General features: G+C 44.2%; 1 protein-coding gene across 1 annotated transcript in view; it reads left to right on the top strand.

Annotated features, from left to right (window-relative positions):
* Nucleotides 1-5,556: 5,556 nt before the first annotated feature.
* Adam12 (ADAM metallopeptidase domain 12) overlaps nucleotides 5,557-27,128 on the top strand; it is a 263,686-nt gene continuing 242,114 nt past the window's right edge. The window contains exon 1 of the mRNA XM_048791374.1: nucleotides 5,557-5,694. Coding sequence (XP_048647331.1) covers nucleotides 5,572-5,694 — 123 coding nt within the window. The 5' untranslated portion in view covers nucleotides 5,557-5,571. The remainder of the gene's footprint in view (nucleotides 5,695-27,128) is intronic.

Genomic DNA, 27,128 nt, shown 5'->3' with positions numbered 1-27,128 from the left:
AAACAATGAATTCACGGCCCCAACGCTCAAAGAAAACCAACAATAGCATTTTGGTTTGTTTGTTGGTTGGTTTTTCAGACTCGGGTCTTAAAAAGCAAAGCATAAAGCTGAACAAAATGATAGGTACACTTTTGCATCTATGATCTAACTTGGTCCTCTTGCCCGGCACTCTGTGGTGGTCCATAGAATCTCTTGATTCAAAGTATCAAAGCATTCAGAAATGCAAGTCACCTGCCCCAGGCCACATACCATTCAGTGTGCGCTGGGTGCAGGACGTAGCCTTTGACTCAGAAGTTTACGGCCATTTCTCCTCCCAGAGCTGCATCATGATGGTGCCCTGTGCAGAAGCTTCAGCCTTGGCTCTGGGAGATTCTGGGCTCTATTTCAACACAGTTTTACCAATATAGTTCTGTGACAGTCACTTGGTGTCACCTCCCCAAGCCAAGTGGCAGTTCTCCTGTTCACTTCTCTACTGCCCCAGAGCCCTGGATCTTGTCTCTCTCAGCTTGTGGCTTCTCTGTTCTCTAGTGGGCACTGGAGTGTGGGGAAGGGTCTTCCAATTGCTTAAGGAGCGACTGTCTTCACCCACCTCTGTCCTTCCACCCACTGGGAAACCTGTCGTGCAGCCTCCCAGCCTGACGGCAGCCACTGAACCCAGCAATGTGGAGGTGGGGTGAGGAGCTCATGGCGTGCGGACACTCGGAGCCCAGTGACCACCTGCCATCTCTAAGCCTGTCGCCACCAAACTGCTCCGGAGTGACAAGGTTGTTCAATTTGGAAAATTAATGAACTATATTTTTAGAACAGTTTTTGATTTACAGAGACACTGAGCTCTCTAGATACCCCATATCCCATTTCCTTCCTCTCCACACTTTACATTTGTTACAGCTAATGAACAAATGTGGCCTCCTATCTCACGCCAGGGTCACAATCCATTCGTGTTTCCTTGGTTTTACCTAATGTGCTTTTTCTGCTCCTCCGTCCCATCCAGGGTCCCACACTGTATTTAGCTGTCACGTCTCCTTTGGCTCCTCTCAGCTGTGACAGCATCTCAGACTGTCCTGGTTTCTGATGACAATGACAGTTTTGAAGAGGACCGGCAGGAGGTGTGGTGGGGTGCATCCCTTGGGGGGCTTATCTCATGGTTAGACTGGGTTACAGGTCCTAAGGAGGAAGATCACAGGCTTAAAGTATCGTTCTCACCACGCATGTCAATAGCATATGCCCTCCATGAGCTTCGTCATGGCTGATGGCCTTGACCACCTGGCTGAAGCCGGGCTGGCCAGGTTTCTCCAGGGTGCAATTACTCTTTTCAGGTTAACTTTTGCCTTTGATTCTTTTGGGGAATTCCTGAGCTGTGCTATTTCCAAATTGCTTCACTAATTTCCACTTAGGGGATGTGTAGGAAAGAAGGGAGAATGTCACTACAGGTTGAAACGGATGATGTGACTTGGAACCAGGCACAATTTTGCCTCCATGGGTGCATCGCCAGTGGGTTACCCTGAAACCAGAGTGGCTCCGTCAGTTCTATGCGGTTTCGTTTAGGTAAATGAGTTTCTGAGGCCTGGACCCTGGCTTCTTTTGCAGGTCTAAATGGCTGCTCCTATGCTCTTCCCCCTGCGAGGCTAGTACAGACTGGCCACCTTATCAACACAGAGAGCAGTCCTGGGTAACCCGGCAGCTAGAGTGGCAGGTCCCTCCCCAGGATAAGCTGTCCACATTTCTTATTTAGATAACCGTGAGTTTCATTGGTGCCTACATATATATTATAAAAAACAAAATGTATGCAAACTGAGTATTTTATAAGGTCGTATTTTTGAATGTGCACGTCATTCAAGACCTGCTTTTATGGTTTGTCAACAAGATCACTCCATAAACTACTTTCTGATATCTCACAGCTGTGCAAAATTTATTCTGTCTATCCATGCAGCACAAATAAAAATTTTATTTGCATCATCTAAAAGAAATACCAGTGTATAAATACATAAGCAAAATGCTTAAGAAACAGTCTCTGACTACAGACACTGCTGGGGGGATGTTGCGCAACCAATTAAAAATCTGAGAGATGGCTTCATGATCCATGTTCATAGATAATAAGTACTGTGCTCAGCAAATAGTGCAGTTTCTCAATTTCTTAAAAGGGTTGCACAATGTCCCACAAGGGCTGGCCCAGTCTGCCTTCAGATTCTCCTAGGAATACTTAGAAATAAAGCCTCTTTGAGGAACACATTTGAGCCCAGAGGGGCTTCTCTGGGATTCAGAGGCTGGAATATGTAGGTGAACAGGGAAATGCTCAGGGGTTGCAGTATTTTGCCTTGAATGAATGGGTCCTGAGGATTCAGAATGTTCTTAACATAGGGTTTATGCAGCCTCAGCCTGACCAAATCAAGCTCCACCAAGTTTCCCTAGTGTCCCCAAAGTCAAGCTGTGGGGTTGCTGCCTCCATTTCCTTCACAGCATGGGTGCGGACCAGGAGCTTGCGCGGGCGCCCCGGGTTCGTGCTCCATGTCCTTCCTCCTGCTGCAGCTTTCCAGGGGAGTTCTGGAGGATGCAAAGACCTTTCCTCTAAGAATGAGTCCTGGGGTGACATCTGTCACCCTTCAGTGTAGTGGCTGGGGTGTCCTTGGAAACCTGCTGTCCTACCCTGGCTGCATTTAGATCTCTTCCTCCATTCAATTTGACAAATACCTGGACACTGGATTAGCAGTTAACTAACAACTTACTCCCGCTGCAAGCCCGGAACTGCCAGGAGTAGCTTGTCACTCAGCTAGTTTCTTTGTGAGATGCTATGGCCACTCTGGGCGCAGGGTGTGGTTCTCAGTGGTTGATGGGAGTCCCGATGGATCTGCACTGCTCACTGTGTGGTTGCTGCTATTTCAAAGCAGCTTTAACCCAGTTTGAATTCCATGGAGCTTTCTGATAAGTGCATCTAGTTGCACTTTGCACTCTGTGGTGTGACTCTTCAGCAGCTGCACAACCCAATCCAAACCACTCTCACATGTGAATCCCACGGGGTCCTAAGCAAGAGACCAGGTGCTGGCAAATCCTTGAGAGCAATGCCCTTGGGCCTGATCTGTACTCTTGTGCACATCCCATGGGCCATCTCCAGGGCTTGCCACATACACTCTGCCTCATTGCAGGAGAAGGCAAAACTCCACCTCCTTCAGCTGATGGCCCTTCCCATGGCTCCAGGGGGCCGGGTGGTTCTCCTCAAGTCTTAGTTCACGTGCTCCCCATCCTCAACCAAAAGCAAGGGTCTTCCTGGTTTCTCCACCAAGAGGACCATTCTCCACCACCCTCCTGTTCTGCTCCATTTCTTATTAACTTTTTATCTTAAGATGATTTAGATTTGCCGGAGAGTCTCAAGTATGGAGCCTCTCACACCATCCTGCCCTTCCATAGCACTGGCTGCTCTGAAATGTATTGCTGGTTGAGTGTCCTTTTTCTGGTCCCCTGGGACAAGAAGCATTTGGGTTTTGGATTTTTTAGAAGTTTTGTGGATGTGGGGATATTTGCATCTGCATAATGAAGTATCTTGGGGATAGGAATGAAGCCTAAACACAAAATTAATTCATACTTCATATACACTTTATATTGGTAGCCTAGTATAAACAACTTACCTTACAAACATTTTTAGTGCACCTACATTTTGACCATGAGCTGTCACATGAGGTCAGGTGTGGAATTTTCCACTTGTGTCATTTCAGGCTCAAAAAGTGTCATATTTTGGATCATTTTGGATTTCATATTTCTGGTTTAGGGATGCTCCATTTGTGCTTATTTAGTTGTCTCTGACCCGATACAAGGATGTCAGTCACGGGGACAGCTTGTCTGTGTCCCTGTCTTGGATGCACAGGCCTGAGAAAGCTGAGTATCCAGGGGTGGCTAGGAGATGAGGGTCACCGTGGGTTAAGCCTACAGAAGAGGCTGGCCGGGTAGCAGGGGAGGCGCTGGTCCAAAGCAGCAATAATGGGTGTTCTGAGGGAAGCCTCAGCAGAGCCTGCAGTCCTGAAGCAGGCCATCCTGCCTGGTGAGTGGGTGAGTGAGCAAATGGGGGGCCAAGAGTAGATGGGGCCACTTACTGCAAAGCCCCGTCCCACTACCTGTGGGGCTTTGAGGCTCCAGCTCAGGCCTGGGAGGAGGGGCCTTGATTCCAGGTCTCCTGAGAGGAAGGGCTTCTGATGTCTTCCACCCAGAGGGCCCATTCCTTCTCCTCCAGGCAGCACTCCGTGATGTCTACAGGTGTCACCTGCTGGAGCCAGCCCTGTCTGGTGGCACTTTAGATCCTCATCTCTTGCACATAGTTATCCCTGAGGATCCACTGTCCCAGCCCTGAGCACTGTTCACCATCCTCCGTATCCACCTGTGACCATGGTCCTCTCTCCCCAGCCTCCCCATATGGCTGAAAGACCAGCTCATTCCTCTGCCTCCGCTGTGTGCCTGACTTTCAGTTCATCCCTGTTCCCTCCGTCCACAAAGACTAGGAGTTTAGAAATGCCTTCTGACCGACCAGCTTGAGAATTTTCTGGAAAGGCTGCATCAGACAGTAAATACTGTGGTGGCGATCCTTTTGTAACCTGACTATAGCTGCAGACTTCCACTTCGAGAATGATAACATGGTGTGGATTTAAAAGTATTGGGGGAATTGTAAAATGTCTAGGATTAAAATTTCAATACCATTTGTGCCCAATAAATGTGAACTCTTTAGTAACTTAAAACTGTGCTATTATGACTCAGGTCTGAAAATTATGAGTCCTGGATGAAGAAATGGGAATACCATGTGAGGGGCTCTGGTCCCATCCTTTACCTTGGGGGCCATACCGCGGCTGCACTGCATAGCAGGAGCATGACCTCATAGGGGAGCAGGCCCGAGAAGTGACGGTACTTGTAAGGAAAGTGATATACTCTCCAGAAGAGAAAAATGTTATACTTTCCATTAGGATTGTTTATGGAAATGGGGTTGAATTGAACCTGTGTCGGTCTATTAATTGGTGTGACAGGACCCCAAGAAACAAGAGCACCTAAGAGTTTATTGAAAGACTTGACTTTTTTTAAAACATAAACCAGTCTAGTCAGTCTGAACTGGCAAATTAATTTTGTCTATAGAGTCACTTAGTGAAGCTTATAAAATTAGACTTCGTAAGTACGGAAAGGAGCTTTGGCATTGTGTTTAACAGATTCACTGGGACTTAAGTAAATGGATTTAGCCTTAATACAGCTAAAGCCTGGAGACTTTTAATAGAGAGCTGCTCTTAGGTAAGACGTTAATTCATCATTTTAAGAAGTCACTGCTCGCGCAGTTTTGTTGTTTGTTGAAGGACTGACCTAAACACTTGGACCGCGATAATAGCCCAGCACATGTTGTAGGTCTGGAAGGACAACATGAAATTTTTTTTTTTTTAAGGTATGGTATTTTCTTGGTTAAATGGACAGAGAATTCATCAGTTCTAACACCTACCATGATTTAATGGATTACCGTGTCTCCCTGGACTTATTCAACTTCCAGATATTTCCACTGTGTTTTTTACGAAGTAAGTCTGTGATGCCAGCCTGCTCCTGGGAGAATAAAACATGGGCTGCTTTTCTTTTGATTCAGGGGTGAGCCTCTGGGACCAGGAAGGAGCCTATGAAGTCGCCAGTGCCTCTCTTCTGAATGGAGACCTTGGGATCCCGGTCAAGAGCGACGGTGTGAAGGTCAGCTGCTTTTGCTTTGGTTTTTCCCAATCTTTGAGACTGCGGAAGTTTTCAGATCGCATTGACTGCGCTGATGTTCTTTGATTCAAGTTTGCCTTTCCCCATTTCAATCCTCACTGTATAGAATGAAAGCTTTAGTCTCCAAAAAGATAAAATGGAACCCAATTTTGATGTGACAGTTCTAATGAGTGACCCAACATCTATTGAAATTTATTTTTCAAGCAAACATCAAGGATTACATTACTAGATATTACAAATTCCATGTTTAGTTTACTTGACAAGTGTTTTAAGATTCATGTCTATTTAATCAGCTTCTCACTTTTTCAATTGATTATTGGTACAAATGTTTTTCATGCAACTTACAAGACGTGTAATGAGTTTTAATGGAGTCTACATTTTCTTTTATTTTGACATGTTTGATTTGAACCTTCTATTGTTGAGAGCCACAGCCGAAGGGGCCCCAGCAAACTTCCAGCTGCCGGCTGATGATTGGCTCACAGCGGCCCCAGCAACATCTAGCTGATTGGCTCCTCTGCGGTGATGCTCATTGGGCTGTTTCCCCGCCCTTTCAGACCACGGAGCTGCTCATTGGGGGACTTTTTTGGCTCCGCCCACGTGACCCAGCCAATCGGCCTCAAGAGCAGGAGGATTGTGGGAGGTGGGGAGAAGCTTGTGTGGGAGAGAGAGGCTTGTGGAAAGCGGTGGTGGCAGTTGAGGCTCTGAGGGTTTTTCCTGAGAGGCTGTTTTGTTTGGCGTGTGTGGTTCTAAAAATAAAGTTAGTTTCTTTTGACAAGTGGCTCCTGATTGTGCCCAGCCAGACTGCGGCATTCTATGATACAAAAGAATAATATGAAATAATTGGAATATCAGTGATTAAATTCAGTATTTCAGTGAGCATTATCTGCCAAATTGGCATGACTTTCTTACATTTCAGAACTTGTAGGAACAGTTGGAAAGTGATAAAATCTATAGAAATATGAGCTTTTTGGAGAGATCAGACAGATGGCTTTATCCTCGTGTTATTGGAACTATTTTTAGATCATTTTTCATGATAGAAAACAGATTTTTTTAAAAGAGCAGTCAGGAGTGTGAAAATCCTAGGTAGCTTTCTGGAGTGGTTGCAGGCCCAGCACTCTCTTGAGTTAAGATAGGATGATTCCAATCATCCGTTCACTTTCTAGAGAGCTTGTATTAGAAAGGATCTTAAGAAAGGTGGGTGGTTTGACTAAAGGGTCCCAATGCCAAATCTGCACTTTCTTTAAACATTTCTGTTTCATGGAGATTGTTGCAAACAGAATATGCAAAGGACAAGTCCATCATGGTAGGATTGGTGATGTTTCTTGGGAGAAAAGCTCAAGATAGTGAAGATAGTAACATCTTACTGTTAGTCAGCAAAATTAGAAACAATGTGATAGAGAGAAAAGATGAGTATCCCGTTTGATAGAGAACATATGTCTACTTGAAATATTTGTAGGTACTAATAATAGGAAAATAAAGAACGGTCTAAAGTTTCTTGGGTGGCAGAAGCCGTCACAGAGACTTTCCCTGGGTAGAGTTGCTAGATTTTGTGAATAAAAGCACAGAATGCCGGATAAATTTAGATTTCAGATAAACAATGAATTTTTTTTAGCATAAGTCTATTCTCTGTAACATTTGGGACATACGTATGTTGAAGTATTTTTGCCCGGCATTGTCCATCTGAAATGCAGATGGCACTGGGTGCCCTGTCTTTTATCTGGCAACCCTATCTCAGGGGCATCAGGGAATGAGTTGCTGAGGACTGTGGGTTGCCACTGGCATGGACCAGTTCTGCTTTGCTCTGGTTTCCGACCCGCCCACCCGGCAGCAGGAGGAGGGTTGGTACATCCTCTGCTGGCTATGCTTCCTTCCTAGCTGATGATCACAGGTCAGAAGCACCATCTTGTAGAAAAGTAGGAAAGCCATTATTGTTGGGTAGATGCCCCAGCTCCTCTGGGATTCTCCTCAGAATTAGAACCACACAGGTCGTAAAATAAATGCACTGGAACAGTTCCAGGGTGCTGGTGTTATTTAAGAGAAGGGGGACCTAGAAGAGTCGGTTTTAGCTTTTGTTGTGATACCACCGGGCTCAGCTCAACAGGCAGTTCGTGACATCTGTGCTGGCTCTGTAATCACTGTGTGTGCTCACACTTGGTGGACAACTGCCCAAACCCTGCGTGAGTCAGAGTGCGTGTAAGTGGCCTGTTAGCATGTGCATGTGTGTTTGCCAGGATTCTCCATGGAGAGGATGCCTATGAGTGTCGATTAAAGATCCGGCTAGTGGTGTATGTGTGTGCGTCTGTCCTTACTGTCAAACAGTCAAGATTTCAGTTTTCATTTATGTCAACGCCGAGTATCTTCTTAGAGACAAAGTGTACTCACGTTGATGAGTATTTTGCGGCACAACTGCCTGTCTAACTGCAGTAAACAGACTTTGGATCTACGTCTTGCTCCCCAGCTTCTTGCTATCTAGCCACATTTAACAGAGGGCCTCTGACGTGCCAGGGGCTGGTCGTGCAGTCAGTGAGGGAGGCGGAACTCCTCCGCCCCCTGCACCTCACTTCCAGGTTGTGGTAAGTGTTAAGAAAGACACAGCGGGTTATTCTAGGAGCCAATAGGGGAGGGACACCAGGAAAGACGATGGTAAGATGTTCACTTTTTTCAGGAGATTGAGAGAGCTGCCTGAGAGGGGTGGTGTGTGAGTGGCTGGTGTGCTAGGAGCTGGAGAGCTGAGCACGTCGGCAACGTGAACATCATGCCCACAGGCAGACAGGCCTGGGAAGAAGCAGCCACGGCGTGGGCTGTGCCCCACAGGGCTCTACAGTGACCTTGCCTGGACAAAACACACTTGTCCTGAGAAAGTGACAAACCGTAGCCCTCTTTCTCTGGCAGTTAAATATTTGCATCATGATTTGATGGGACTTACCATACGTTGATGTTATTTTTTTTGTAATTATTCTTCCCTGGAGTGGACACATGGAGAATTCATAACAGTAAAAGGAGTTTCTGTTCATTCTCTCTCTCTCTCTCTCTCTCTCTCTCTCTCTCTCTCTCTCTCTCTCTCTCTCGTACTCGGGAGGGAACCCAGGAATTCCTATCACCAAGCTCCATCCCCAGCCCTTTATATATATATTTTTTTAAAATTTTGAGACGGGGACTTGCTGAGTTGCCCAGACTGGCTTCAAACTTGTGACCATCCTGCCCCAGCCTCCAGCTAGACACGTCTGACTCTTAGCATCTCTTCTGTCCTCATGGCCATCAGGTGTTCAGTGCAGAGAGCAAGTGCCTCATGGGAAGGCCACTAGAGCTTGGGCACTAGAGAAGGAGATTCAGATTCCAGCTTGGGCTCCCTCCAGATAAATTGCCCAAACAGTTTCCTACAAGGATCTAACTCATCACCATCTGCTTCCCCTTCAGAGGTGAACTTTGCATGAAGCAAACTCGAGTCTTGGCGTAAAGGGACTTAACTTCATGGTCTAACCACTGCCCCACCTGCCCACCAACCCAGGTTCTGGTCTGCATCCCTTTCCACTGACTTTCCAACATCCTAGGAGCCACCCTTATAGTCTGTGAACTTTGACCATTTGTCCAAAGCTGCTTTGTCCCGACTCTGACTATGCACAAAGACTCACACGTGGGTCCCTGGATGGAAATAAGGAGGGTGGTCATCAGTCAGACTGGGGATGTATTTAGGAGGAAGGGTCAATTAGATTTGCCAGTATGGTAATGACATTGAAGACAAACCCTGGGTTTTGGCCCTGGCTACCTGGGAGGGAGGGACTGCTGTCATAGATATCCTCAGAGGGAAAGAACCCCTAGTTTAATTTGGTTCTCACTACACTGTTAATTTGCCATACACACTGGCTCTCAATTTGGCTGCACATTAGAATCACCTGGAAATGTTGATAACTATCGGTGTTCAGTGTCCGTTCTTTGAGAGTTCATTTAATCAGTCTTGGGGAGGACCCAGGTATCTTCCCTTAAAAAAAAAAAAAATGCCCCAGGTGTTTTTTCTTCCTTAATGTTTTTAGTTATACCTGGGCACAATATCTTTATTTTGTTTGTTTATTTTTATGTGGTGCTGAGGATTGAACCCAGGGTCTCACATGTGCGAGGCGGGCGCTCTACCACTGAGCCACAACCCCAGCCCCCCCAGGTGGTTTTAATGAGCACACAAGGTCCAGAAGCACTTGGGGAGGTGAGCCTGCATCTGGCCCTGGAGGGCTGGCCACCTTGACCCAGGGATTTAGACAAAGGTGCTGTTGGGCCTCCCGCCTCTGCTCTCTCCCTGCCACCGCCCCCTCTCAAGTCTGGGATTGAAACAGATCTGGGTGGGATATTAGTGTGTCTAGACTAGGTCTCAAGCCGTCACTGCCACTGAGAACTTAGTTGAAAGAGTGGAGGGAAGGGAAGGGACGTGGCCTGTGCCCACAGGAAGGCCCCCGCCTCCTGTCTGCACGCTGTGGCCTGTAGCCTGGTGATAAGCTTATCTGCCTTCCCTCTTCCAAGGGTCATTGTCAGAACAAGATGAAACAATGGCTTCAAAATTCCGCTGGGACTGGAACCTTACCACCTGAATGCGAAGTGATAGTGGAAGTTTAAAATGTCTTTAGGGACCATTCTCCAATCTTGAAAAACCTCAAGCCTAGAACCAGGAAGACGTGTCAAACCGTGATGGATGGTGGGATGACCCCAGTGGAGACCCCGTTCTCTCTCATTTCCTCTCATGTGTTTTGGGTTATAGCCTGAGTCTGTCCTTGAGTCATACAGTTGGAGGCAGCAACTGACTCTGGCCTGGCTCTGCTGACGTGCCCGTGTGCTCCATGCCCGGTGCTGCCCACGCCATTCCATAGGAGGAGGTGATGCTCTGTCTAGAACACTGCTGAGGCAGGTCCCGCTCCTGCTTTCGAAACCTTCAGAAGCTACCATAATGTCTGCCCTCACAGCCAGTTCTTTAGCACGATGACACGGTGCTTCGCAGGCCTGGCTGTCCTGGGTCTGAAGCACCTCCCACCTCTCTGCCATGCCACGTGTGAGTGGCACCATACTGCCCAGACACACCATGTCCCTGTGTTCTTCTGACCCCCAAGTCTTACTCATTCCTGAAGTCCCAGCTTACACAGCACTTGGTCTTGAGAACTCTGTCCTGCCTCCTGACCTCGTGGCCGAGGCTGTCCTTCCTGTACCTTCTTTAGCAAGTCAGACACATCTCTGTGATGTACAGTCCTACTATGTGCACATTTACCTCTCGCACATTCAGCCTGTAGACGTGTGGAAATAGATGCCACAGAAAGACCATGTAAATGGTATAAGTGAACACGACCTCTGGCGTCTCCCCGGAGCTCGTGACCAGAGTGTGTGCCAGGGGAGAGCAGCCTCTGCGGTGTCTGCGGGTCCTCCTGCCTGCATGGGATGAGCTTCTCACTCCTCAGAGCAACGCTGGTTCTTCCTGTTGGGTATCATGATATGGCACAGCCTCAAAAAGAGGCTCGACTCTGCTCAACCCAGCACACAGGCTTCCCTGCTCGGGAGAAAAGCAATGGCCGTGTTGGACTTGGAGGAAAGGCGCTAACGGCGGTATTTTGAAGCTCAGTTTCCTTTGCTGCAGCCTTAGCCCCGCAGGCTGCTTGGGACTCAGCACTCTGGCAGGATCCCCCAGCTCAACGCTGTCCTTATTGGCTTCTATTTCTGCTCCCCGGCCAGGAGGTGTTCTCCCCAGGCCAGAGGCCGGAGCTCTGTGCCCTCATTTCTCCCCTGCTCCCCCTTTTTTTTGTCTTGGTGCTGAGGATGGAACCCTGGCCTCATTCATGCATGTAGGCAAGCCTCCCCCACTGAGCCACACCCAGCCCTCCGTCTCTCTGGATCCACCCTGCCACCTTGGAGGTGGACATTCTTGCCACACCTGCAGATGAGGTCCCTGAAGTGCGTGGAGGGGACGCCCGTGTGAGCACCCACAGTCTCCTGTTCTTCCCTTGTGGCTCTGCTGCCTCTCAGAACCCTTAGCTCCCTTTCCCTGTGCATGGTGCCAGGACTAGCATGTAGCTTTCGACTCCAGACGGTGAGGTCAGGGGTCAGAGGACAGACTGAGCTCTCCTCTGGGCGCTCCCTGTCCGTCTCCCCCCCCAGCTGGGAGGTCTGGCGTTCTTCAAGACCTGACTGCTCCAGCCCAGCTCCCTGCCAGGGTCTGCCCTGTTCCCTCTTCCTTTCTGTCCAGCCCACAAAGAAGGGGAAGCAGGCCAAGGAATTGTGCTGGTCACAGTGGGGTCCACGGCAGGAGGCTCTCCATGTCTTCCTGTGGGGGCCTGGGGTGTTTCCGTTTTTTAAAAAAATATTCTTTATTGAATCAGCTCCATCTTTTTCTGCTTCTGCATAGACCTCTAACATCGTAACAGAACTGTGTCTTTTTTAAAAATGCCTAAACATATTTGGGCAACATTAGGTGATAGAGTAGCCTGCATTGTTTAGAGATTACAGTTTTGTTTTTTGTTTTTTTAATCGTCCTTGGGAAACACTTTGCATGTTTGACTGACGTGTAGGGAATGGTTTCTTGATGGCAGGAGAAAAGAACCAGGGTGAAGTCTGTTTTCTGTATTTCCCTTGTCCAAGGACACATGGATGCTGCTCTGTCCCAGAGCCTGAGTCAAGTTCCCATGACCCGGGGGTGGGCGAGCCCTAGTCTCACGCTTGAGAAGCTCACAGATTGTAGTGCACTTCCGTGAGCACGGAGAGATACGTGATCTTAAAACATGAGCCACTTATTTTAGAACAGATTCAGATTTTCTGAAAAGTTACAGAGAATGTGCAGAACATTGCCACGTAAACCCCCCCCCCCTTTCCCATGCCATTCACATTTACATTTGCACAACGTTTGTAACAGATTTTTTACACGCGGGCGCACACACATATAGATTATATTTAATTTCAGAATATAGATTTTCCTTTTCAGCCTGACATCGTTTAGTAGGAGAGAGAGATTTAGGGAATTGAGGTCATCTCAAAGAAAATAGAACTTCTAGAAAGGATTTTGATTCCAAAATTTGACTTTCAACTAAAGAGCTCATCTTCCCCGAAGAGATTTAACATGTGTCACTGTGTGTTTCATAGCTTCATGTCACATGAAGGCCAGTGAAGCCACGAAGTTGCAGTGTAATCAGCAGGCCCTGTTCCCCCGCAGCTGCTCAGTGACCTCGTGATGATGATGTTTTTGTTCAACCAAAATTTCAAGATATTTTTTTAAAGTCCCCCAATTCTTTCCTTTAGAGATAAGACAATATTTTCAGACCTCTCACGAGAGCAGCCAAGTGTGCAACGTCGTGTTAAAGATGGCAGCTGTGTACAGGGCCATCAGCAGCCGTGACTTACCCAGGGCAGGGGTGCGTGGGGAGGTTCTCCTTCTGTGTGGTTGGCTGTGCTCCTGTGTCTTGTGCTGCACACATCAGGCATGTGTCCTGGTGGTGGAACAAGTGTTTTACAACTATTTGTCACAGTTGCCTGCCTAAAGAGAAATCACGTTATTTAAAATTAAAATTTAATTTCTCCCTAACAAGAGAATTGAACACTAAGGAACAAGGCTTCCTTGACTCCTGTTGAGTGTTGGAGGGACACATTGACTGTAATACCGAGAAGTCCCACCCGCTTCCTGAGTGCCAAGTTTTACGCCTTTGGGGGACAATATCCAGCCCACTGAGATGCACGGTGCGCACTCCCTATAAATGGGTAAAAGACTACGTCTTTGGAAACCCTCCCACTGGAGATCTGGGGCAAATAGAATAAAAGTTGATTCCACCTCTTACCCCACCCAGAGACTCCTCTTGCTAGACTGATAGAAATAAGCTTTTATGTAAGAGCAGTTTTTATAAAGGAGAAGTTTTAAATTTACAAAAAAAAAAAATGGCAAAGATAGTGCAGAGTTCCTGTGGACAGTTCCCTTGTGTTATCATCTGACATGATGACTATGTTCGTTATAATTCATGAATTAATATTGAGGCATTGCTATTACCTAAAACCCAGGCTTATCAGATTTCCGAAGCTCTCTCCTGATGTCTTTCTTCTGTCCTAAGAGTCCTTCTAGGACTCTGCACTCCACTGAGTCTCACATCCCCTTAGGTTCCTCTTGCTTGTGACAGTTTCTTAGGCTTTCCTTGTTTTTGGTGACTGATGGCTTTCAGGAGGTGTCATTAAATGCTAGTCAGTGCACAGCCCCCACTTAAGGAGGGGGAAGTGATGCTTCCCTCCTTGAGGAGCAAGTAGCTGCATAAGTGACTCTGGGGGCATATGATATTTGTCAGCTCTTCCTATTTATTTATGTATTTAATAATTTATTCATGTCAGTAAGGTGCTATGAGTATTGATTTTATACTTAGGTTGCAATCCAATACTCTTTTTAAAATGTATTTTGATCAAACTTCTCCTGCTTTGGTGGTTGGGAGTTCTTTTAATAGACTCCCCTGTACCTTTGACATCTACTCATTAGTTGGTGTGTGACAGTGTATATGTCATTTTCTTCCTGAAATATACCAGGTTCATATATTTCCTGTTTGTGTCCTAAAATTAGCCATTTCTCCAAGGGGTTCCGATTCACTGGAGAATGGTATTAGAAACCAAGATGTAGCCTTAGACATGTTCACTGTCAGAACATAGGACATGTGTGTGCGCACATGTGCGTGTGCATTTGTGAACACTCAGTAGATTTTAAAGAAACTAATTTCAAATGCTGGGTCATGGCTGAGGCACACTATATCCTTTCACATAATTAAACATAGAAATGGCATAAAAGAAAATATACCAGAAATCTGGCTTCTTGAGTCTATGCCTATGGAGGTCAAAATAAGAAGGGCTCTTTTCAGTAATCAATTCTTAAGAAACTTAATCATGAAGTTCTCTCCTCTTAAAAATCAGCTCCTGACTCTGCTGCATCTGACCTAACTCTGGCATTTGTATTTCCTGAGCTGATCTGTGCCTCAAGGCTGCCTTTCTGCTAATGACTTGAAATTAATTTGACCTTTTCTTAAAGTGGCACACAGGAAGATTGTATTCAGCTGGCATAACCTCTTTCTCATGCAATCTTTACTCAGCAGAGGCACTCAGGGTCTTCTTTTTGTTTGAACCTACTAATTTTCTGAGCATATAATTTAAAGACCTGGTCATGAACCCAAACAGAGTTGGTGAGAGCCCATAGTTACAGGACCAGGGTGGATTCTGTCTCTGTTGGCATTCCTTATCCCCAGGACCAGGGTGGATTCTGTCTCTGTTGACATTCCTTATCCCCAGGGAAGCCGTTGGCACAGCTCAGCTCCTTGTGCTTCCCAAACAGATATCTCACAGGGGACACCTTTGAATATGGGTGGTTGGAATGACCCAAATTTGGAAGCATTGTTCATGCACTATTTCTCATGATGGATTAGCAAGGTTATATCTTCCTATGTAAGTGACATATTTTATATCTGTTTCCCAAACTTCAGTCACCCAATGGCATGGTCTTAACCTAAGTATAGAAGCAGCTTCTAAAACATAATAGTTTTCTTAAACACATAAAATGAACATAGATGATTAAAATAAAGTGTGTTGTATATCTCTTAAGTTGTATTTGTCTACTTGGCAATAGATGTTTATTGAATATCTCATCAGGGTACCCACATACCACCAAGCAAACAGAGCCCTGAATGAATCAGGGACTGGCAGGGAGTTTTATCCTAAGTCGAGTGGTATAGGACCAGCTCTGTTGCTGAGGGGGGTGTCCTATCTAGAACCAGGGTGCCATGCAATGGAATTTTACCCAAGAGTTTTAATAACTTTTGAGAGGAATAATTACTAATTGGAGATTATCTCAACTCTATTGATTCATTCTGTATGTTCATTTAATCAACAAATTTTCATTGAGAATCTAGCATGTGCCAAGCCTCTGCTAGGTGCTGGAGGAAGTTTGTGCTTTGAAAGGTGCATAAAAATAGGCAATTGCCTTTCAGAAGGCCTTTGCACTTGCTCAAACAGAGCCCTAGGAATTCTCAGCTTCTCCTGCAAGAATGCCAACACAGGAGGAGGTAAGGGCCCCCCGGGGGGTGAGGATTCTGTCTTGGCTCCTTGGAAACACAGCCCCTTCTTTTACAGTTCCAAACAAGACCACCAGGGTGTCCACTCTGTGGTCCCAGCTGTCAGATAGGAGGGTGTGTTTGCATCGCCAGGAGTGGTTGCTGTTTGAGTGTTCTTTGACACAGGCAAATTTCTGAGTGAGAACGCACCAGGTGTGGGCGCTGCAGTAACAGGAGCCCAGCCTGCCGGTGTCCTTGTGTACGGGGAGTGCCATGCGGGGAGCGCCATGCAAGGACTATTGCTGTTGTGCCATTTTCACGTCTGGGGCTGCTTTGGAAGTCAAGAATCTAGTTCTGGAGCCCCCCTTGCCTCGTGGACTAAGGAAAACAGGAGCTGCCCCCCACCCCCGTGGTGCTGGCGTGGAACCCAGGGCGTCGGGCATGCTAGGCCAGAGCTGTACCTCTGAGCCACTCGTCCAGCCTGAGGAGGGAGCTTTTCCAGGTTCATCTCCAGGACAGTCTTGGAGACCTGGAGCTGGCTCTTCACCCTGCTGTTTCATTGGCAGGTGCTGAGCCTCATCTGGGGCAGGCTGGAAGTTTCTGGGAACGCAGCCGCTGTGGAAATGCCTGCAGTGGACACACAGACTGGTCATTCTCTGCGTTCCCAGGGCAAAATGCATGCTCTCTTTCATAGCACATCTGTCCAGTCGCCCCGACAGCGCTAGGAGGAGTGTCAGCTGGGAAGGAGGAGAGGTGTTCTAAGTCACACATGGAACATCAAGTGTACCTGTGCTGGTTATGACCGAAACGGGGAGACGCGTCTTCGCTCCCAGAAGGCCTTAGGAGGAAGGAGCTGGCCAGTAGGAAAATGAGCTGCAGAAATTTTAAAGATCTTTTCTTATAAAATAAATGACAGAAAGCTGTGGCAACTTATAGGCTTCAGATGAGTAACTATGCTCAGAGACAACACTGTGCATTGTTCAGTGAAATCTTACCAGCAACAACTGCCCATATTTTTTTAAATCCCAAGAATTTCAGCATGCACAGCAGTAGCCTATCATGCTCATTAAGCTCGGAGGCAAGTCCTTGCAAGAAATTCCTATGGCCACAACAGCAAATTAATTTTACTCCTTTATTTGAAGCAACTAAGATGGGAGCAGCCACTCTTAATCTTTCCTTGTTCTGTATTTTTGGCTCCCATGGGAAGGACAGGGGTTCGTTTACAAGTCTTAGCTCCTGTGCAGACTGAAGCAGCCCACTGGGACCCCACTCTCCTCGTCACATAGAAAGGATCTTAGCAGGCTGTGCTCTGAGTGACCAGTTGTAGTTCTCTTGTTTATTTTCACAAATGACTGAAGTTCCTATTACAGATGAGATACCTTTAAGATTTTGGTTTGGGGCAAGGAGTTTTCAGATTAAGCAGGGCCTTTGATGTCACACAGAGGAGTTAGAATTCTATTCTGAAGGCAGCTGGGAGATGCTGAAGGTTTTTGATTAGTCAAGTGACATTTGGGGACTGTAGTCTTAGAGGAGGTTTTAAAATAAATTTTATTTATTATGCCAATGTTATTATGAACCCTGGGCCCTTAGATAAAGTGTTTTTCTTTGAAAACATCCGGGTCTTGCCTCTTGATTGATTCAAGCGTGTCCCAGTTGAAGGGTGGACAGTGCTCCCATAATCTGTCCCCAGTGAGAATCAGGACTCTTTGTGTGCCCCATCAAGCAGAGAGAGAGGTCACCCTGAAGCTCACTCTGTTCCACTGCTGTGTTGAAACTCCTTTTAGATCCCTCCCTTGGGACCTGCCCAGGCCCTTGGCTGCTGTCTGCTGACCTCACCTGTGACATCTGGCCTCCTCTCAGTTTTGCAACCAAAGGGACTCCTTTCTCCACATCTTGAGACTGCTGTCCCCATCCTGCTCCCCAGCTTGGTTCCGTCCCACACACAGCCACACTCACAGCCTGAGGCTGCTCCAGGGCCTCCTCTGGGCCCTCACCTCCCACGCCCGCTCCTCACCTCCTTCCTGACTGGGCTCTTCTCCCGCTGTTTGTCCAGAGGATCCCTGAAAAGCCTCCCAGGAATTCCCACTCCTGCTCTGGTGCCTGAGTCCCTCCACCACCCCATCCTTTTCAGGGGGGTCAGGTTTTATGAGTGCATTATGGCTATCCATAATATTGGGGTTCGCTTGACATCATCATACATGTACATGCATGGAATGTCATCTGCTCCATTTCAGTCCCCAGTGCTTCCCCTTTCCCTCCCTCCCCCTGTTCTCTTCCTCTGCTCTACCCGTCTTCCTTAGATGTATTTAAAGTTTTTTTAATTAGTGCTTTATAGATATTCATAGAGGTGAAAATCACTGTGGTGTATTCGTATATGTACATAGTACACTTTGACCAGTTCGTTCCCCTGTTCCCCTCTTCCCGTCCCTCCTCCCTCCCCCTCAGAACCCTTCCTCCACGCCCCTGATCTCCCTTCTATTATCATGGTTCCCACCCTGTTTTAACCGTATTTTGGTCGAGCTTCTCATAGGAGAGGAACCGTTTGGCCTTGACTTTCTGAGACTGGCTTGTTTCACTCAGCACAATGTTCTCCGTTTCCATGCATTTAACAGTAAATGCCATGATTTTATTTTTTTGAATGAATGAATGACACTCCACTGTGTATATATACCACATTTTCTTTTTCCATTCATCTGTTTACGGACATCTGGGCTGGTTCCATAACTTGGCTATTGTGAATTGTGCTGCTACAAACATTAATGTGACTGTATCACTATAGTATTTTGATTTTGGTTCTTTTAGATGAATACTGAGGAGTGGGCTAGCTTGGTCATATGGAGGTTCAATTCCTAAACTTTGAAGGAATCTCAAATACTATTTTCCAGAGTGGATACAGCAATTTGGAGTCCAACCAACAGTGAATGAGTGTACCTTTTCTCTCACATCTTCACCAGCATATTTTATTATTTATATTCTTGGTGATTACCATTCTAATTGGAGTGAAATGAAATCTCGGTGTTGTTTTGATTTGCATTTCCCTGATTTCTAGAACATTTTTTTTTTATCTATTTGTTGGCCATTTGTATTCTGCGTAGTTCTTTTGCCTGTTTGTTAATTTTTCCTGGTGTTAAGTTGTTTGAGTTCTTTATATATTCTGGATATCAATCCCCTTTTCGGAGAAATAGCTGGTCAAGATCATCTCCCATTTGCTTCCTTTTCATGCTCTTCATTGTCTCCTGTGCTTTGCAGAAGCTTTGTAATCTCATGGCATCTCGGTGATTGATTCTTGGTCTCATGTCTTCAACTTTAGGATTCTTGTTAAGGAAGTTGGGTACCTGCACCAATGTGCTGCAGTGTTGACCCTATGTATTCTTCTAGAAGTTGCAGAGTTGCTGGTATAATTTTTAGTTCTTTCACTTATTTTGAATTGACTTTTATGCAGGGTAAAAGATAGGGATCTAGCTTCATTCTTCTCCATATTTACATCCAATTTTTCCCATCCCATTTGTTAAAAAGCCTATCTTTCCTTCAACATATTTTTGGGGGAGCATTTTTGTCAAACATCAAATGACTGAATCTACATGAATTTGTCTCTGTGCCCTCTATACTATTCCATGGGGCTTCCTGTCTGTTTGATGCCAGTACCATGCTGTTTTGGTTACTAGAGCTCTGTAGTATAATTTGAGATCTAGTATTTTGATGCTTCCAGAATTGCTCTTCTTGTTCAGGATTGCTTTGGGTATTCTGGGTTTTCTATTTTTTCCAAATGAATTGTAGAACTGCTTTTTCTGGTTCTGTGAAGAATGTCATTGGTATTTTGATGAGGATCGCATTGACTCTGTACAATACTTTGGATAGTATGGCCGTTCTGCCAATATTGATTTTGCCTCTTGAAGTATGTGGGAGGTCTTCCCATCTTCCCAGGTCATCTTCAATTCATTTCTTCAGGTTCTATAGTTTTCACTGTAGAGATCTTACTTCCTTGGTTACATTTATCTCCACGATGGTTTTGTTTGTTTGTTTTTAGGTTATTGTAAATGTGATAGTTTTCCTGATTTCTTTCTCAGCAGATTCATTATTGGGGTAAAGGAAAATTATAGACTTGTGGATATTCTTGTATCTGGCTATTTTGCTGAATTTGTGTATCAGCTCTAGAAATCTTCTGGTGGAGATTTTTGGGTCTTCTAGATACAGGATCATGTCAACAGCAAACAGCAGCAATCTGACTTCTTCTTTCCCCATTCATATCTTTTTAATTTTTACTTCTTGCCTTATATTCTGGCTAGAGTTTCAAGAACTATGTTGAATCAGAGTGGCAAGAGAGGACATCGTTGTTTTGTTCCTGATTTTAGAGTAAATGCTTGTGGTTTTCTCTGTTGTGTATAATGTTTGTCTTGGTTTTGTTGTATACAGCCTGTATAATGTGGAAGTAAATTCCTTCTATCTAGTTTTTCTTGCATTTTTAACATGAAGCAGTGCTGGATTTTTTTTAATGCTTTTTCTTCATCTATTGAGGTGATCACATGATCTTGTTCTTAGTTCTGTTAAATCGCATTTATTGATTTGTGTTGTTGAACCAAATTTTCATCCCAGGGATGAAATCCACTTGATCATAGTGTATAATCTTCTTCATGTGTTTTTGAATGTGGTTTGAAAGGCTTGTTTTTGCCAATATTTTATTAAGGATTTCACATTCGTGTTCATCAGGGATACCGGTCTGAAGCTTTTTTTTCCTTTGATGTGTTTTTATCTGGTTGTAGTATCAGAGTGATATTGCCTTCATAGAATGAATTTGGCAATGTTCCCTCTGTTTCTACTTCATGGAATAATTTGGGGAGGATTGGCATTCGTTCTTTAAAATTCAGATAGAACTTGACTGAGAATATATCTGGTCCTATACTTTTTTTGTTGAAAGGCTTGTTTTTTTCAACATACATTTCCATAATTAAAGGCTTTTTATAGCTTCAATAATCTCATTGCTTGATGTTGGTCTGTTTAAGTTTCTATAACCTTATGGTTCAATTTGGATAGATGATATGTGGCTAGAAATTTGTGTGTATCTGCTAGATTTTCCAGTTTATTGGAGTATAATTTTCACAATAATTTCTAATGATCTCTTGGATTTCAGAAGTGTCTGTGGTGATTTTTTTTCTTTTTCATCTCTAATTCTGTGATTTGGGTCTTCTCTCTTTTGATTAGTTTGGCTAAGAGTTTATCATTCTTATTTGTTCAAAGAACCAACTCTTTTTTTCATTGATTATTTGTATTGTATTGTATTGTATCCTCAATTTTATTAATTTTGTCTCTGATCTTAATTATTTCCTGTTTTCTACTGATTTTTAAATTAGTTTTTTTTAGGAACATGAGGTGTAACATTATTTATTTGTGATCTTTCTATTTTTTTTTAAATGTAGGAACTGAGTGCTACAAACGTTTTTCTTAGAATTCTCTTCATATTGTCCTAGAGATTTTGATGTTGTATCTCTGTTCTCATTTGTTTGTAAGAATTTTTATTTCTCCCTTGATTTCTTCTATGATCCATTCCTCATTCAAAAGTATATTATTCAGTGACTAGGTATTAAAATGCTTTCTGTTTTCATTTTGATGTTTATTTCTAATTTTATTCCATTATGATCTGATAGGATGAAAGGAATTATCTGCTTTTATTAATTTGCTATGACTTGTTTATGCTTTAAAATATGATCTACTTTAGATAAAATGCCACATGCGGCTAAGAAAAAAAGTGAATTTAGTTGTCAGTGGATGAAATATTCTGTAGATGTCTGTTAGGTCCATTTGATTAATAGTACATTTTAGTTCTAAATGGTCTTAACATTTTTATGCTGGGATGAGCTATCTAATGGTGAGAGAGATTTGTTGAAATTGCCCAGTTTTATTGTGGTATTTTGATACTTTATGTGAAGAAGAGTGTATTTATGTACATAAGTGCATTGACATTTGGGGCATTAATAATTGCAATTATCATATGTTATTGTTGGATGATTCCCTTAACCAGCATAATGTGAACTTCTCTGTCTCTTCTGATCAACTTTGGCTTGAAGTCTACATGGTCAGATGTGATGGTTGCTGCTCCTACTTGTTTTTGGTCTCCATTTGCAAGGTATATCTGTTTTCACCCTTTTACCTTCAGTCTGCAGAATTATTTGCTTATAAGGTGAATCTCTTTTAAACAACACGTGGTTGGGTCTTGTTTTTTTAATCCATTCTGCCAAACTGTGTCTTTGACTGGAGAGTAGACTGTTTACATTCAGTGTTAAAAGAGAGATGATTTTTATTTCTTGCCATTTTAATTTATTTCTAATGCTTAATTCAGACTCATTTGTCCTTTAATTATTGTTTTAGTGAGAGTCATTCCTATACTGCTCTCATCATTATTTTTTATTTCTTCTGCATGATATTTCATCAAGTATGTTTTGCAGTGCAGACTTAGTGGTTATGAATTCTTCTATTTTCTGTTTATCATGGAATATTTTTATTTCATATTCAATTCTGAAGGATAGTTTTTCTTGACATCACAATTTTGGTTGACACCTGTTTTCTTTCAGGACTCAATAGACATTATTCCAAGCCCTCCTTGCATTTAGGGTCTAGGCTAAGAAACCAGTTGAAATCCTAATTGACTTACTTCTAAAGGTGATCTGCCATTTTTCTCTTGTGGTTCTCAAAATTCTATTCTTACTCTGTATATTGGGTACTTTAAGTATAATGTGTCTTGGAGAGAATCTTTTTTAATCTTGCCTATTCCAGGTTCTAAATGCCTCTGAAATTTGGATATCCATCTTGTTACTAAAGTGTGGAAAAATTTCTGGTATTATTTCATTGAAGACTATGTGCATTCCTTTACTTTGTATTTTGATGCCTTTGTCTATGCCAATGATTCTTAGATTTGGTCTTGTAATGTTATCCCAGATTTCTTGAATATTGTGGTCATGATATCTTAACATCTTTTCCTTATCATTTATTTTATTTTCAAGATTATATATTTTGTCTTCAAGGACTGATATACATCTTCAAAGTGGTCTAGTTTATTTTGATGCTTTCAACTGAATTTTTAATGTGACAAAACTAATTTCATTTCCAGGATTTCAGTTTCATTCTTTTTCAGAATCCATCTCTTTATTGAAATGATCTTTCACTTTTTGTATTTTCTAAATTCATTCTTTTCATCTCCTTTCAGCTTGTTGAACATTTTAACTAGGAGCTATCTAAATCCTTTCTGTGACATTTCCTCCACTGTGGTGTCAATGGGATCAGTTGTTGAAGTGTTGTAGGCTGTTTGGGGTGTTTTGTTCCCTTGATTTTTCACTTTGTTTGTTTAGTTACCCATCTTCTGGGATGATTATCATTTTAACTTTCATGCGAGGGACTATTTAGTGAGTTTCTTTCTCTTAAGTGCCCCAAGTTAAGTCAATATCCAGGTATTGATATTTCCACTCAACATGAATCCTCTCCTCTTCCCAGTATCAGCACCACCTTGAGGGAAGATTTTGAACCCTGATAACTACAACCAATTCAGAGCAAATCTATGTCCTAATGAATCTTTGAGGAAAAAACTTGTTGACAATATTCTCCATAGTTCCTTTAAACTGGATATAAAATCGCATTAATGTTCTGGAGTAATTTGAGGTTGCAAAATTAGTTATTAAAGGTAGTAAAATTTATATTTCATTATTTAGGAGCTGAAAAGAGGAAAATTGAAAAATTGGCAAAGGAAAAAAAAGAGAAAATATAATATAGAAAAGAATAATACAAATTAAGGTGAAAAAGAAGAAAAAGATGAATGGTTGGGTTTGAGGCAATAACAAGTAATGCAAGAGAGGAAAGGGGGACTGAGAGGAGCATGTATAAACCTGAGCTAGGAAAACAGGGTGATTCCAGTTAAAACATTATAAAAAAACAACCCAATGGTTTGAGGGAGCAGAATTGAATAATAGGGGAATACCTATCAGTTTAAAATGAAGAGTAATATAAATGAGATAAAAGCTGACATTTGACCTATTTATAATAATCCATGCCAGTGTGAAGAGATTTCTAATTGAGTCTCTCTCTCTCTGGTTTGGATGTCATTGGAATTTGGAACCCTTTGGGAGATGTCCAACATTCTTCAGCTTTAACTCTGGTTCCCCGAGTATGGAGTTAGTGTTCACACCAGCTCACCTCTGATACAATTCTAGGGCCCCCTCCCATCTTTGGTGTGCCTAGGTACCCACTAGCTTTCTGGTTTGGAGTTGGTCCATAATTGTCTGTGACTTAGCAACACAGTTATTCCCTGTCAGGATGGGTAGTCTTGTGTACCCCACTGAAGAAAAGCTGTGTGTGTCCAGCACTCTCAATTTCAGTTTGGGCTCCCTGTGTATGTTTCAGTGTGTGTGGGGTGTAGTGGTCTGAGGTAGAGGTATTGTAGTCTATCTGATGTGGCACTGGGTCCTATGGTGGACGTCGGGGGCTGCTGCCCTCTCTGGAGTGCACAGGTCTCAGGTCAGTGGGGTTGTATCTGGGCACACTGGCATCCATTGCCATCCCATGTGGCCACTGATGGATGGGCCTCTTCTCATTTCTGCCCTTAAACTTGCTCCTTATGGAGACCTGCCTTCCCTCTATATCCAGTTGAAGCTGGTGCCCATTCACTTGGTTGTTACAGTGATTTACACTCTGCCTCACCATTTTCTTTATCTGCTTGTTTTCTGACTTAATGTCTCCTTCTTTTCAACTGAGCTTTTCATTCTAAGAGAGGAAAACACCTCTTTTGCTCACCAGAGTTCCCCAGAGTCCCTGTAGAAGCTTATATGAAAAATACCCATGATCAGTGGGTGGATGGATGTGTCAGTTGATGGAGACGTTGCTGAGGTGACATCTGTGTTCTCTGCCTCCCTCTTATGTGGTCTCTTTTTACCTTGGTTATTCCTCATAAAGTCTTAACATGTCCTTCTGTTTTCTATGTGGAAAATTTTGCCCCCAGTTAGCATACCTTGAATTTCCAAAATTGAATCAAGAACCTTGTGATAACAGCTTCCAAAATGATTCTTGCCCTTCTGAAGCCTCTTTCTCCATTGAACCAGGGTTGGCCACTTCTTGGGGTTTCCCTTTTCTTGTGTTCTAAGAACATAAAGCAGCAGCTTGTGACCTTGAGGTTAAGCATGACAAACATAACCATTTTCAACTGGGCCTCTAGGGTGGGGAAGTCAGCTGCCAAGCCAGGCAACTACTTCAACAGCTGGGTGGGGAGGGCCCTGTGGAGAGCTGAGGCCTCCAGCCAACAACCAGCCCAACCTGCCCACGGTGAGTGCTCCATCTTACAATGGATCCTCCAGCCCCAGCACAGCCCCGGGCATCTGCTTACATTTCATGAGGGACTCACAAGCTAGAACCTCTTAGCCAGGCGGCTTCAAACTGCAGCTCCACAGAATTTACAAGCAAAGCAGCAAGCTCAGATGTCGTTTTCATTTGAAGAGACTTCTCTTCAAATTAATTTATACACATAAGTAATAGAATGTTATGAAAATTACAGAGAAGAAAATGCTAGGTCTGAAGACTTAGCAAGCCTTACAATGAATCTGAGGGAAGACTGGCGTCCCCTAAATGCAAGGACCGTGTCTCCCACCTTAGGGCCTGTCCTGTCCACTTACTCAGTAGATGGTCGGTACAAATGGATCCCTCTCCCATGATGCGCACTTTTCGTGTTGTGTCCTTTCTCCCTGAATGTGTGAGTGGTGTCAGGGGTTTTCCTGGGCACGTGCTACTCTGCATTATAGGCTCACTCCTTTAATTGCCAGGATTCGCACCTTCCTTGACAATGATGATGCTATCGGGAACGGTGACGTGCAATCTAAGTCCGATGGGGCGCGTGTGTTTGGGTGGACACCCAGTTTCCATGCTGCTGCCTCCTCTCCTGTCCACCCTGCTGCCCGCCCTGGCCACCAGGCATCTCAGAGGCGGTCGAGGGCTCGTGGTGTCTGCTTTGTACCGCGGTTTTGCTGGGTAGCTTTCACGACCTGGCTCTGCCCTGCCGTGTCTTAGAACGTCTTTTGGCAAAGTCAGCAATGGCGGTGGTGAACCCCTGGCACAGGGAGGAGGAAGGGGTCGACCCAAATCTCAAGGACTGAGTTAGAAATCGGTGACTCTACAGAGGAGCCTGGTGTTCCAGTGCAGCCCGTGAGCAGGCAGGAGAGCCTGCTTCTGTTCTGTTGTGTAAACACATCTCTCCGTCACCCCAGAGACCCCGTGACAGCTGGCAGGGTCATCATCCTTGGACTAGTAAATGATAAGGTCTGACCTTCTGTAAAGGATATAGAGCTGAAGGGACCTTGACTTCACACAGCTGCTGTTTGTGGCTGCTAACTGTGAGTTAATAATGCTCCTCATCCAAGATGAGGTGTTCAAATGTCCTCTACTACAACCCATCAGACACCAAACAATCTGCAAATGAATATTTTCAAATCTCTAGGATATAGTTTGAGAAAACTCAAGATTAAAAAAAAATAGAGCACTACTTACTCAAAAATTGAGCTAATTTTAAACAGTGACTGTAGAAATTTTCTCTTATACTATCAAAAAATATTAACAGCAAAAGCAAGATTTCTGTGGTGATGTGTAAAGTAATAAAGACTCGTTGAAAGCTTCCTTGAATCCGTAGTTTGTGCACATGAGTTCTGGCAGAATTTGGAAGGCTGGAGTGCTAGGGGAGGAGGGCATGGAATTTTCCACATACACCCTCATGGTTTTGGGGAGACACAATGCAGGACGCAGGATTGGTGCTCTACTCACGCCCTGTTTTAAAGCTGCATGGTCAAGGAAGCAAAAGAGTTAAGATTCTAGCTTCCAGGAATAGAATCTTTCCTGTAATCTTTTGGGACTGGAAGACAAACGTCCTCCAGGCTGTCAGTCAAAAGCCTAGGAAGGTCACCCTCAAGGACTAGGCATTAACTAGAAGTGGACTAAACCTTATAAAAGGGCAACCCTGCCCCAGCCAGACTCAATTCCTGAAAAGTGAGAAACCGACCACATCTGTCTAATCCGTGTATGGATGAGAGACTGGACTGCCTCTGGTGGGAAGTATCATCTGCAGCCTTGTGGACTGTTCATGCACAATGTCTGCCACGAAATAAAAATCACTAAACACATTTCTTTAAAAGGTGGGGAATTAATTGACAAGAGAAAAATTGAAGCAGACTAGTAGATGACATAGCTGTTGGAAGTAGTTGCGAAGGATCTACAAATAATTAGGATTACTGGGCTGGGCATATAGCTCAATTGGTAGACTGCTTGCCTTGCATGCACAAAGTCCTGGGTTCAATCCCCAGCACCACCAAAAAAAAAAAAAAAAAAAGGAAGAGAGAGAGAGAGAGAGAGAGAGAGAGAGAGAGAGAG

Source organism: Marmota marmota, unplaced genomic scaffold (assembly GCF_001458135.2).
Source record: "Marmota marmota marmota unplaced genomic scaffold, marMar, whole genome shotgun sequence".
In the NCBI taxonomy this organism is placed as follows: Eukaryota; Metazoa; Chordata; class Mammalia; order Rodentia; family Sciuridae; genus Marmota; species Marmota marmota.
This window is presented reverse-complemented; position numbering and strand designations above follow the sequence as displayed.